Source organism: Orbicella faveolata, unplaced genomic scaffold (assembly GCF_042242905.1).
Source record: "Orbicella faveolata isolate gen_17 unplaced genomic scaffold, um_ofav_v1 contig_26, whole genome shotgun sequence".
NCBI lineage: Eukaryota > Metazoa > Cnidaria > Anthozoa > Scleractinia > Merulinidae > Orbicella > Orbicella faveolata.
The window spans coordinates 2,834,398-2,847,237 of record NW_028301554.1 but is presented as its reverse complement, the minus strand read 5'-3'; the positions used below and the strand labels follow the sequence as shown (position 1 = coordinate 2,847,237).

General features: G+C 40.2%; 1 protein-coding gene across 1 annotated transcript; it reads right to left on the bottom strand.

Annotated features, from left to right (window-relative positions):
* Positions 1 to 3,559: 3,559 nt before the first annotated feature.
* Positions 3,560 to 11,804, bottom strand: LOC149107649 (uncharacterized). The gene is made up of 4 exons (XM_089295790.1): positions 11,480 to 11,804; positions 8,790 to 9,743; positions 6,499 to 8,218; positions 3,560 to 5,181 (listed from the first exon to the last, which is right to left on the bottom strand). Exons 1-3 carry the CDS (start codon positions 11,679 to 11,681, stop codon positions 6,501 to 6,503), a joined length of 2,874 nt encoding a protein of 957 aa, XP_089151916.1. The 5' UTR covers positions 11,682 to 11,804; the 3' UTR covers positions 3,560 to 5,181; positions 6,499 to 6,500.
* Positions 11,805 to 12,840: the final 1,036 nt, after the last annotated feature.

Genomic DNA, 12,840 nt, shown 5'->3' with positions numbered 1-12,840 from the left:
ACTTGGAAAAATGCACCATATTTAAGAAAATGCGGCACACTAGGAAAAATGCGCCACACTTAAAAAAATGCGGCACACTTGAAAAAATTCGCCACACTTAAGAAAATGCGGCACACTTGCAGAAATGCGCCGCACTTAAGAAAATGCGGCACACTTGGAAAAATGCGCACCTTTTAAGAAAATGCGGCACACTTTCAAAAATGGGGAAAACTTAAAAAAAAAATGCGGCGCACTTAGAAAAATGGGCCAAACTTAAGAAAATTCGGCACACTTGGAAAAATGCGCCACGCTTAAGAAAATGTGGCAAACTTGGAAAAATGCGCCACACTTAAGAAAATGCGGCACATTTGGAAAAATTCGCCACACTTGGATAAATGCGGCTCACTTGAAAAAATGGGGCACACTTGGATAAATTCGCCATACTTAAGAAAATGCGGCACACTTGAAAAAATGCGCCACGCTTAAGAAAATGTGGCAAACTTGGAAAAATGCGCCACACTTAAGAAAATGCGGCACATTTGGAAAAATTCGCCCACACTTGGATAAATGCGGCTCACTTGAAAAAATGGGGCACACTTGGATAAATTCGCCATACTTAAAAAAAGGCGCCACACTTAATTGGCTTTGGACCTGCCTTTTGCAACAAATAAGGTTAGAACATTTCGAAATTATCAGCTCTCTGTCTATTTGAGCTTATTATAGGTGAATTCATTCATTCATTCATATACGTCTAACCCGTAAATTGAAATTTGACGACGGATGATCAAATATTTGCATTTTTGACGTACTTTGAAAAGCTCTCGCGTCGCTCACAATCATTTGCCCAAAGAAATTTTTACAGGAATCTGTAGATCATCCTTCTGCGATTCAACCACCAGAAGCTTAATCCATTTAAAGGTTTCGCACATGGTGAAAATCAATTATATTCACGAAGTACTTTTAAGTGAATGAAATACATGTCTTCGAAATTTTATTATTTTGCACCCAAAAAAGCAACGCAACACTCCCTAAAACCAACCCAGTACACATTTAAGCATTGCACAAAAATATTTGAGTGTTTTAAAGACGGAAGAATGATGTGGTTTTGCATGCGAGGCTCTCAAACTTGCTTCATAAAATGGTGCGTCAAATGACAATTTTAACGGAAGTTGGTAATTTGCATATTTCTTTGAAATAAAAGGATATTTTGCCAAAAAAACTATCCAGTAGTTTTTGTCATGCCCTAGCCCATCTACCATAAAAATATGAGCGGAATCGAATATTTGACCCTTGCCGCGAAATTAAGAATTTGTCTGATTTTTACAGGCAGGCACTCTTAACATCTACAAGTTATTTCGAAGCGACTTGATTAACGCAAGCTTTTTCAAACACCGTAACAACGTAACCTTTATTATGCAAAATCCCGGTGCAAAATCGTTGCATCAAACAATTGTTTCTTCTCACCTAGTGGGAGACTGTTTATAAGCTTTCAAACACAGATATATTATCTCCTGAATAATGAAAAAAAAACTCATTACTTCGTCCATGTCTTCGTTGATTTTTACTTTCAACAGCGTCTTTTTCGAATCCTGAGCTTTCTCTTTACAGTACAGATGAATCAGCCTCCATATACGTCATAATACAGGTGTTATACAGTTATCATCACAAAAGATTTGGTTGGGTCTGCGCAAACTGCGCAAAAAATAACAAAGCATGTGAAGTTCTGTAAAGTTACATTTGCGTAATGACGTCACAACATGGCGGTTGATATGTCTCTGTTTGAAGAAATTGGTGGAAAAGCTGTCCTCAAATCGGTTCTTCACGTTTTTGAAAATTGGCCACGGTTTTTGGCTGTTTTAAACAATTGCAATTTGGGTTGGAAAAAAATCGCTGTTTTCCAAACAAATCTTACTTATTTTTGTAATTTTCAGTGTTCGTATAAAATATGATTCTTTTTCTTTCCGTCCTTCTCAGTGGGAGTACTGATTTAAGCTCCCGTTGAGTTTTCTTTGCATCTACAGTTTAAAGATCGCAGCCCTCAATTCTCGGTATTGCCATTCTTCATTAACGTGAATCGAATGAGTGCAGTCGAAAACCAAGAATAGCGAAAAACTGCAACAAGCGCGAGACTGGTACGTATTAGGTTTCTATAGCTGGTGGCAAGTAGCGCGAATTTCAATTCGGGATTTTGGCCGCTAACCACGTGTTATTAGGGTAGTCAGTGGCGGATCTAGGGAAGGGGCTCGTGGGGGGGGGGGCAACCCCCTTATTTTGGGTAAAACAAGGAAAAATTACAGAAGGAAAAAAAGCCGGCAGGGCAAGCCATCACCTCCCCCCTCCCTCCCCTTAGCCAAAGGTCTGGATTCGCCACTAGTAGTATATAATACAATATATGATACAATAGAATATAATACAATGCGTGCGTATTGTTTGATGCCTGATTGTTAAGTGCATGTTACAGACATACCCATTATTTCAAGTGGGATTTACATTACTGCTTACTAATTTCTTCGACTCATCCCAGCTGAAGTTACACATTAATATTGTTTTTAAGAAAATAACGACTAACATCCTGTTGCGCAGAACACAACCAAGACATGTTATAACATAACTAAAGGAAAGCGCGCGCTCTGATTGGTTAATTCAGCGTCTACTATTTGCCCATGGGTGTACGCTGCTGACGTGTGTGCTAATGTTTACAAAGCAAATCTTTTGACAGACATTGTTTCCAAAGTAATGGTCGACGTTCTTCTGCCAGAAATGCGAAACTGTCTTCACAGTTGTCTGAAGATGAAACTTTATCGAGTTACTGGTGTGCAGTCGGTTGTCATGAATGAATTTTCGCGCGCTTTTCTCTTGTCATGTAAGACTACACGAACATTTTTTTGTGATGTAGTTCAATAAAAGGACTTCTGTTGTTCCAAAGTCTCAATGTTATGTTATAAAACAAATGGTGAACGCCATAGCGTGCACTATTGAGTTATGGATGCACTTGGGAAGTTTGCTAAGCACTCAAGAAGCTAGAGTCGCACTCGGCTATCGCCTCGTGCGACTCTTACGCTTCTTTCGTGCTTAGCAACCTCCCGCGTGCATCCATAATTCAATAGTACACGCTATGGCGTTTACCATTTGTTAATTTGCTTCACTGCGTGATGGCTTACAAGATTCATAATCTAGCTTAATCTGATATATGCGCCAGCAGATTACATTAGTAAGGGAATGCCTGAACTGTTAGTCCCCGCGGGATACCCATATAAAAAGCACGGGCTGCTCGACGGACAATTTTGAAAAAAACCCCTACGAGGTACCAAGATCTTATTTTATGGGCCTGGCTTGCAATTTTTTTCTCGCTTAAGAGATACCAATTTTTGCATAACTCATTACCGCCTGTCCTATTTTTTCGGTTCAATACTCGGAAAGGTGCCGAAAAAGTTCCTACTGTGGACCTTTTGAGGCTTAACACCCTAAGAGGCACCAAAACTACTTTTTAACCCCTAAAAGGTACGACAAGCACCCCCCGTCCTTTTTATATGAGAGTCCCCTCCGGGTGTTAGTCAATGAGAAAGCAGTGACCACAGCGTATGATAATAAAAACATCAACCAACTTTATTTAAAGAGGCTCCACCAATTACGTTGGTTCTTTTACAGTTGACTTTAAAAGTAAAATATAAAACTACGAAAAAGATATTACAATATATCAAAGATATAAGAAAGCAAATGTATTACAAACGTATCAATGTAAGCCGCAATCATACAAATGTCGTCGACAGCAAATTAACGACCGTGACATCGTAGCAAAAACTGTTCTAATATGTGTTTACTTTTCCTAAGACTACCTAAGCTAAGTCATCGTTACATATTGCAAAGGAAAATAACATGGGAAATTCCTACAGGCAGAAGAGACAACAGTTGACTATTTACAAGCACGGCCGAGGAGCTGAACCTTATTCACACTTCTTAGTTTTTTCTTACTACGGTTTACTAAAACATTTGATTGTAATTGAAATAAGTTTATAATAGAGATAGGACCCTGCGCGCGCTCTGATTGGTCAAAAAGCCATGTTTTATTAGAGTATAAAACATAGGAAAAGCGTGTTTTATTGTTTTTCGCCACATAACCTCTAGTCAACATTTTTGTTAGAGATGGAGAAAAACAATATCTTTGTTTCTACTATAAAGCAAATAAAGAAGCCTAAGCCGTGTATTACACTGTGATAAAACACTCCGAACATTCGAGAACTGAACATTCGAGAAATGTAGAAAACACTCGCCTGCCACTCGTGTTTTCTACATTTCCCTCGTGTTCTCAAATGCCCATCGTGTTTCATCACAGTGTAATACACGGCGTATAAAACTTAAACACTGGGCCGTTTTACTGGGACGTTTTACACGGAGGAATAATCTGTATGGCAGGAGGGTTTATCAATAACAGAGAACCGTTTACTTAGCATATGAGAAACCTTTGGGCAACAGGGTGCCCATTGGTGAAAAACAACTGGTTTTGAAGGCGTGGAGTATATATCATCACCCACCCATAGCCGGGATAAATAGAAATGTAGAGAGAATAAGCAAAGTCCAGGTGGTCAATGTCTGCTACGGTCAGAATGGACAATTCTTCTGATATAAACACTAAGTACAGGCTTGTTCGAGGAGGATGGGGGTAACTGTTCCACCAGTGACGACTTTTTACCATGTAAACCAGCCACATGTTGATTTAGTTTATCTTAACGACCCAAGGTTTTCAAAAAGGTTCATAGTAAAACTTAAGTTTGCTAAATCCTCTTGTCAGTGATCTTCAGTTCAGTCCTAAGCTCAAAATGTCGTTTCTCCCTTCTTATTACCGTACATTTCCGTTCATGTTAGCTCTGAGAATTTGAGAGTTCATCAAGACAATATCTTGTAGTTCATGATTTTCATTCCTCTCATTATAAGTCTGTTTAAAACGTAATGATCTTGTAAGGGGAAATCAGGTCTTGATCACTTATTACTGACTACTTACTTAGTTAGTGATCACTTGTTTCTGCTTTCCTATCGCATTAATTTAGTCTTGTCACGGAGTTATTCTACTCAGAAATCAAAATGTCACTTTGACTCAAACATGACTTGTTCGTACTCAGGAGACAAGTCGAGGGGAAAACGCCTGGTGGCGGCCATCTTGGATTTCAATGTCAGACCCAAGTACGAGGCTGATGCACAACATCTCTGTAAGAAGAGGAAAATAACCAGTTACTGTGAGTAAGCAATAGATTCACTCGCCAACTGAAATGGTTTCCTTCTTTATGTAAACATAGCAAAGGCCGGGGGGGGGGCGGGGTAGGGGGACTCCTGTGTAAAAAGGACGGGGATGCTTGTCGGAAATTTTGAAAAAAAACCCATAAGAGGTACAAAGATCCCATTTTGTGGGCGTGGCTTGAATTTTTTTCACCACTAAAAGGTACCAATTCTAAAACAACAAATCAACTGACACTTTCATAGTTTTTATAACGTTAAAGACGATTGCTCCAAATACCTTCTACTCGTAAAGTTGAAAATCAGCTATCGCCGGTCCTATTTTTTTCGGCTCAAAATCCTGGAAGGTACCGCTGTGCGCTCCCGCCGTGCGCCTTATGAGGCTTAGCACCCTAACAGGTACCAAAACCGTTTTCTTAACCCCTGAAAGGTACGACAAGCACCCTCGTCCCCCCACCGCGGGGTAAAGTAGCCTCAAGTAAGCCTTCATAGAGAATTAAAAACGCTACTTCCTCAGTTGTATTAGGCTAATTCTGGTCCAAAAGATACCACCAACAAGGTTTGGCTCTTACTTGGCGCGATCCGAGAGATTAAACAAGTGCTTATTGGCCATGAATTAACAAACTAACGTGATTTTACAGCACTGAGAAATAAGCAAGTGGTTGCTATCGACTGTCATAAAATATCAGAGGCACTACGCGTGCTCTGATTGGTCAATAGACTTGACAAACCTATATTCTATTGTACCGTTAAACACCCAGTTTCTGAATCTGGCTTCGTTAAAGGATAGGACGCAAAATTACCCAACTTAAGTTTGTAAGTCTTATTGTGGTCACAATCCAAAAGAATATTTGACTATTACAGACGATTTTAGTGTAACCACTGATGAACTATTGATTAAAAAAGAATGTGAATGAAGTTCGTATCTTTGCATTTTTAACCGACTTTAAAAAGGTACCACGTCGCCTTCCATCATCGGCCAGCCTTTTTTACTGGAATACATAGGCCTGACTTTTGAAACCCAACCATCAGAAGCGTAACCCAGTTGAGAGTTTATCACATGGTGAAAACTCCTTTCATTTACAAAGAACTTTTCTGACAGTGCATTGTACGCCCTCCAAATTAAATTAGTTCATATTAAAAGACATTCTCAAATAGTTGAAGCAATCTTCAAACAGAATTGGCATGATTTGCCGGGATCTTGCTACTTCTAATGAAATGCAAGTTAAAGGATACTGGCTTCGAAACCCAAGAATGATAACATTATTGTTATGTTATCTGAAAACTTACCCTTATTTTCCAAACTTAAATGACACGTTATCTCCAATCAGCATAAATGGTGCCCACTGCTTCACTTCAGACCAGCCGTTACTCCGCATCCATTTCATGGCCTCGTGAAGAGATTCACTGGCACTCTCCCCACCAACAAGATGCTCGTAGAAATGACTCATGAACTGCTCTGTCGCTTTGTCCTCTAGGGCCCACAATGCCACTAACACTGAGCGTGCACCGGATCCTAAGAACGCTCGAGCAATTCCAATAACTCCCTCGGCTCTGATATTCCCACGTCCACTGTGACAACAACTAAGTACAACAAGTTTGGTTCGAAGTTGAACTTGTGAAATGTCAGACATCGTCAAAACGTACTCTTTTTCATCAGGAAACTTCTTAGTAGACCGCACGGGACAGAGGGCAATTTCTCCTCTCTCGGCATTACCGTGTGCAGCAAAATGTATCAGACCTGCTGAAGGAAGCCTTTCAAGTACCACCTGCTTGGTTGCTTTCTCTCCTAACAAAGGCGGAACGCTCAGCAGTCGGCCAATCATTTCTGCCTCCTTTCTTGCAAAGGGTAATGGTGTGAAGGTTGTACGACGACCATTGTAACGCACTCTACCAACCTCAGGATCACCGACTATCAGAACACCACACTGATTGTGATAGTCAGTAGGACTGTCCTGGATGCATTTGAGAGTGGTCAAGGAAGGAACAGTGCGAATCCTAAACGTGTCTGATAAGTACTTTCCACTGTCATCAAGTAAAGCTGGAAATGGAACATGGCACAACCAGGGATCAGGAACAATGATGATCTCGGACCCCTCAAGTAAGTCGGTCACAGGAGCGATGATCATATTGTAGAACAAGGTTAGATTCTGTTCGGGATCATCTTCACTCCTTCCTTGTCGCAAAGTGGCGATCTCCTCTTCCGCAGAGACATCTGGTTTTGGCTCAATGTCATTTAAAGATCGATTTTCGCAATCCTCTTCAGGTAAAATACCAAAGCTGCGGAGGCTTTTAGCAAAAAAATCATCCAAGCTGTCAGATGATCCCGCAGCGATGTTGCTTTCATTTACTGTTACTGTTCGAAAATGGATGACTCCACTTGTTGTGAAAATCCACAGAAACATTTCCTCCTCATGACTAGAAATGTACAGACAGGAGCAGTTGCGTTCTTGTTTCATAATATTCTCTATGCCAATCCAAGATTGCGGATCAGCAGAGATTTGCCTTTCAACAGAGTACCGTCTTGCCATCAAATCTGCCAAGGCCCTAGCACGTGCCAGCTCTACAACATAAAGGGCTTCGTTAGGATTCCCACACAAAACAAGGTAGGCAGCAAGATTCCGATAAGGAAAGCTGCGAATATCTGAAAGCGATACTTTAAATTGATCGTTCTCTCTTAGAAAAGTATGCAGACTTTCGCCTTTTTCCATACTTAAGACCAGATAGTCAACTGCTTCCTGAGTTTTTTGTCTGGTTGCCTTCACCGTTGTAAGTGCACAAAGACATGCAAACTCTTGGTCAAGGTCTCCAATATCTTGATTAATTGAAAGTGCCTTCTCGAGATAATCTTCAGCAACGACAGGTTCACCAATAGAATCAAACAACGCACCTAATTTGAAGTAATTTGCTGCTTCTCCTGCTCTGTCACCAGTTTCTTTACTTATCACAAGTCCTTTCTTAAAATATTGTTTAGCTTTGTCATATTGACCAAGAGATTTAAACACATATCCTAAGTCTCCGTAACAGCGTGCTTCTCCTGCTCTGTCACCAATTTCAATTGTGATTTCAAGTGCTTTGTCAAGATTTTCTTTAGCTTTCTCGTATTCACCTCGAGATAGAAACTTAACTCCGAAGTTTCTGTACACAGCTGCTTCTCCTTCTCTGTCGCCAATTTCAATCTTGATCGCAAGTGCTTTCTCATGACATTCTTTAGCTCTGCCATATTCTTTAGCATTTTGAAACACAGTTCCTAAGTGTCCGTAACAGGTTTCTGACACCAATTTCAATTGTGATCGCTAGTGCTTTCTCAAGGTACTCTTTAGCTTTGTCGTATTCACCACGAGATCCAAAAATTGCTCCTAAGTTTCCGTAACAGGTTGCTTCTACTTTTCTGACACCAATTTCAATTGTGATCGCTAGTGCTTTCTCAAGGTACTCTTTAGCTTTGTCGTATTCACCACGAGATCCAAAAATTGCTCACAAGTTTCCGTAACAGGTTGCTTGTCCAGCTCTGTCACCAGTTTCAATTCTGATCGCAAGTGCTTTCTCAAGGTACTCTTTAGCTTTGCCGTATTCACCACGGGAAAGAAAAATAGTTCCTAAGTTTCCGTAACAGCTTGCTTCTCCGGCTCTGTCACTAGCTTCAATTCTGATCGCAAGTGCTTTCTCAAGGTACTCTTTAGCTTTGTTATATTCACCACGAGATTGAAAAATAGTTCCTAAATTCACGAAATCTGCTGCTTCTCCTCTTTTGTCACCAATTTCAATTCTGATCACAAGTGCTTTCTCAAGGTACTCTTTAGCTTTGTCGTATTCACCATGGGATAGAAAAATAGCTCCTAAGTTTCCGTAACAGCTTGCTTCTCCGTCTCTATCACCAATTTCAATTCTGATCGCAAGTTCTTTCTCAAGATATTCTTTATCTTTGCCATTCTCACCAAGAGAGTGGAACACAGTTCCTAAGTTTCCGTAACAGCTTGCTTCTCCGGCTTTGTCACCAAATTGAATTGTGATCGTAAGTGCTTTGTCAAGATACTGTTTAGCTTTATTGTATTCACCAAGAGATGAAAACACATCTCCTAAGTTTTTGTAAACGGCTGCTTCACCTCTCCTGTTACCAGTTTCTCTCATGATCTTGATTGCTTTCTCATAAAGTTTTCCTGCCTCTACATATTTACATTGTTTTTCATACATCTTGGCTAGTGTCATTAATAGATTGCCTTCATGTTCATCTTCTCCACGCTCTTGGTGAATGTCGAGAAGTTGCCTGCCGTATTTTATGGCATTTGTGTAATCAGAGATAAGACAATACGTCATGAAGATTGTTCCATAGATAGCAAATCTAACAAATTTAACAAATCGCTCCTCCTTTTTTTTCGGCACCACATTATTTACGAAAATCAAACATTCTTTGGCGACCTCTATAGCCTTTACACCCCGACCGGTTTTGAGAAGGAAAGTTGCAATAGCCAAACCAATACAGATGACTTGAAAAACGTAGTCTAGATTGTTCATTTCGTCCTCCTCTATAAGCCCTGTAAAAAAAAATACCGCTCAAGCTCCACAGTGTAAAATAACATTATACTTTTTTACTTCTCTCCACCTGCGCGTATAAATGGGTACCGGCGAACTTAATGCTGGAGGTAAGTCTGCTATTGGCTCCTAGCTGGCCGCCTTATGGAAGATAGGACACGTTAGTCCGACTCAGACTAGAAGGTTTTCACCTCGTGCTCAGGCTTTATTAGACCTTACCATTATAAAAAAATAACCTGGAGAAATCATAAATTCGTCCTTTCTTTACTAAATATGTTATCGACCGTGAATAGGAGGAATCAGTGCTGGGAGCACACTTCAATTATCTTGGCTCCTGTGCCGGCCGAAACCGGCCTTGACGAGCATTGTCCTTTGTTCTACTTCTGACGTCATCATCTTTGACCATAATTGGCATTATTTATACTCAAGTTCTGCAGGAGGAAAAGACCTTTCCAGTGATACCCAAATCAGAGTGATTGGGTAAATTAAGCTTGAAATACGAGCGAAAAGGCTTCGAAATTTGAGTGAAACACCTGGAGGAAAAATTTCTTCGATTAAACTTCGCCATGTGATATTATGAATATCGCAAATATGTACTATTCAACTAACAGAGTAAACAATACAATATAAACTTCTTACGTCAGTAGTGTCCCCTTTGAAAAGTACAAAGAACTTACAAAACATTTGCATGTTGTCGGCGAAATTCCAAGAAAACAGATGATAATCACAAATGCATGTGTTTGGTGCGTATGCGTGATGGGTTTGAGCTATAACGCCGAGATACGGAATGTAAACACCTTGAGGTTTAAACATGATTTGCACTATTCGACAAGTGGAATGCGGGACTCTTTTAAATTAATGCCGTGATACGGAATGAAAACCGGTGAATCGTGATTCCTCTTTGAACTCTCCCACTGAGCTAAGAACAGGCCACGAAATCAACCTCTTCAGATTTATTCTCCGTTATACTCAGTGCCTCATTCCCCCAGCAGGGTAAAGTGATACGCGTAAATTGTCTAGCTTGATCCACCATGGTTACCCGTGTTATAAATCAAACAAAATCAAACCAAGTTCTACCGAACAGTTTTGAGTTTACTTTGGACTGGTTGAAATAAATGAGAGATTGGTTTTTCTTACCACAGTGAAGTTCGCACTGGAAAATGTCGAAACTGAAACAGTCGGCTTGTGTCTCAAAATTCCGAGAAATAGTATCATTGCAAAATCGAGAGAAGTTTTAATGGAGCTAAATCAAGCTGTATAACAACGAATGAATTAGAGTTTGATCGGTAAGTGATGTTGCTTGTACAGGACATCCCAAAACGGACTTCCGTATAGGTCGTCCAGCAAAGCCATGCAGTACATGTACACGGTAAAAAACCTTTGTTTGTAGTATCATGGTACGATTTAAAGTTCTACTTGGTGTCGGTAGGTGGGCAGTTTCTTTGTCAACTAACTATAAAGGTGCGTTCTTGATCATTGTAGTCTATTCATAAGCTTGAACGTAGGAAATCTGAAGAACTGGTCGGGCGGGTCATGTAGCATTTCCTAGGGCAAATCACTAATAGACTGCTAGCAGATTTGTGCTAGCAGAGGTTTTAAATCCGGGAACTCCGCGCCTTAACCCGACCAAGCATTACATCATTTAAGGAGGTTTTGTGATATCTCGAATAATATGTTAAATGTTATCAGTGGAAGCCCAAATAATGCATTCTTTTAAAGAAAATAACGACTAACTTACCGTTGCGCAGTAGTCTGTGTTCAGCCGTTCGTTCTTGCAAACGAAAACTGTAGAGGTGCGTCTGTGTGTTACTGCTTATAACTGTGTTGCTCGCATAAATTATCCATCCTAAAAACCATTTCAGTTTCACAGCGTCTGACGTGCCAAGCGGAAACAAAAGAAACGAAATTTCTGACTGCGCGTGATCTTTGCAGAAGACCATTTAAAAACCAGAAATATGATTAATAAGAACATAGTTATAGAACATGAGCGAGAACTTGGTAAGAAAGGAAAATTGTTTTTCATATAAATTATCGGTAAAAAATGCCTCAATGAAGAGTGGCGTGTAAAATTCCGACCAAAAAAGCCCTCTTTTTCATCATGTTAACATATATTGGAACATTGAGTTATTTCAGTCAGGATATGATATTGTAAGCTTGTGGTTTGTCATTGACTGTTTTTAAGAAATTACTTGAAGAGTTTCGGTTACTGAGTGCTTGAACCTTCATCATTTGAAACTGAAAGATTTCACACGTGATCCGATGCAGTGGTCACCAACTGGCCATGAAATTGTCACCGTATTAACGGGGTGGCCGCATGATATTGACGGGGTAGGATCAAATTTCATAACTGGTCTATTTTAAGTGACGTGTTAAGAGACATCACAACTCACTTCTAGACAACTGGTCTTTAATAAGCATTCAAAATGCAAGTTTGATTTTTTAAAAAAAGTTGAAAGTTCAATCAAAACCTACAATAATAACAGCGGAAAGATGAACCTAATTAAGTATTATATTAACGGGGTAAAATTATAGACGATTAAACAGTTGGGATTTCAGAATGTGGCTGTTGGCCGTATTAACAGAGTGGCCGGATTAACGGCGTTTTCTTATGAGAAAATGTATGGGCGTTTAACCGGAACAAAAAAGACTGGCCGTAAAAACGAGGTGACGTAATTAACGAGGTGACCGTAAGGCTGGGTTCTACTGTATGAGCGCGCGCGCGCTCGTTTTGACACAGAGGCGAAAGGCAATCGCAAATGGCCTATTGGCCTATTCAGAAAACGTCGCGCGAGACTATGTTTAGCACGCGCGTGAGTACCGCGATGCGTTTCTTGAATTTTACATGTCCCCTTCTGAGCGTGCGAGTTTAACGTGCTGCCATTTTTAATCACGTGTAAAGCCTGTCAGTTTCAACCTATAAAACGTTAAGCACCAAACGAAACGTGTTGAAGTAACATCTTGAAAACAGTCAGTGACGAATTAGTAGCATACAATGTAAACATGTCTTTGCTCGTACTTTGAACACCCACCCGGCGATCAACCACCAGTCCCTCACTACCGCTTGTAGATTTGATCGAGCAGACGCAAGTTTCACAAAAA

What these genes read in the sequence shown, in the direction of transcription:
- LOC149107649 (XM_089295790.1), bottom strand. Translation starts at nt 11,681, where the DNA reads ATGGTCTTCTGCAAAGATCACGCGCAGTCAGAAATTTCGTTTCTTTTG. An exon ending in ACACAGACTACTGCGCAACG is followed by an intron (nt 9,744 to 11,479) that starts GTAAGTTAGTCG and finishes TTTTTTTTACAG; the next exon opens with GGCTTATAGAGGAGGACGAA. An exon ending in AGGAACTATTTTTCTTTCCC is followed by an intron (nt 8,219 to 8,789) that starts GTGGTGAATACG and finishes ACGGAGACTTAG; the next exon opens with GATATGTGTTTAAATCTCTT.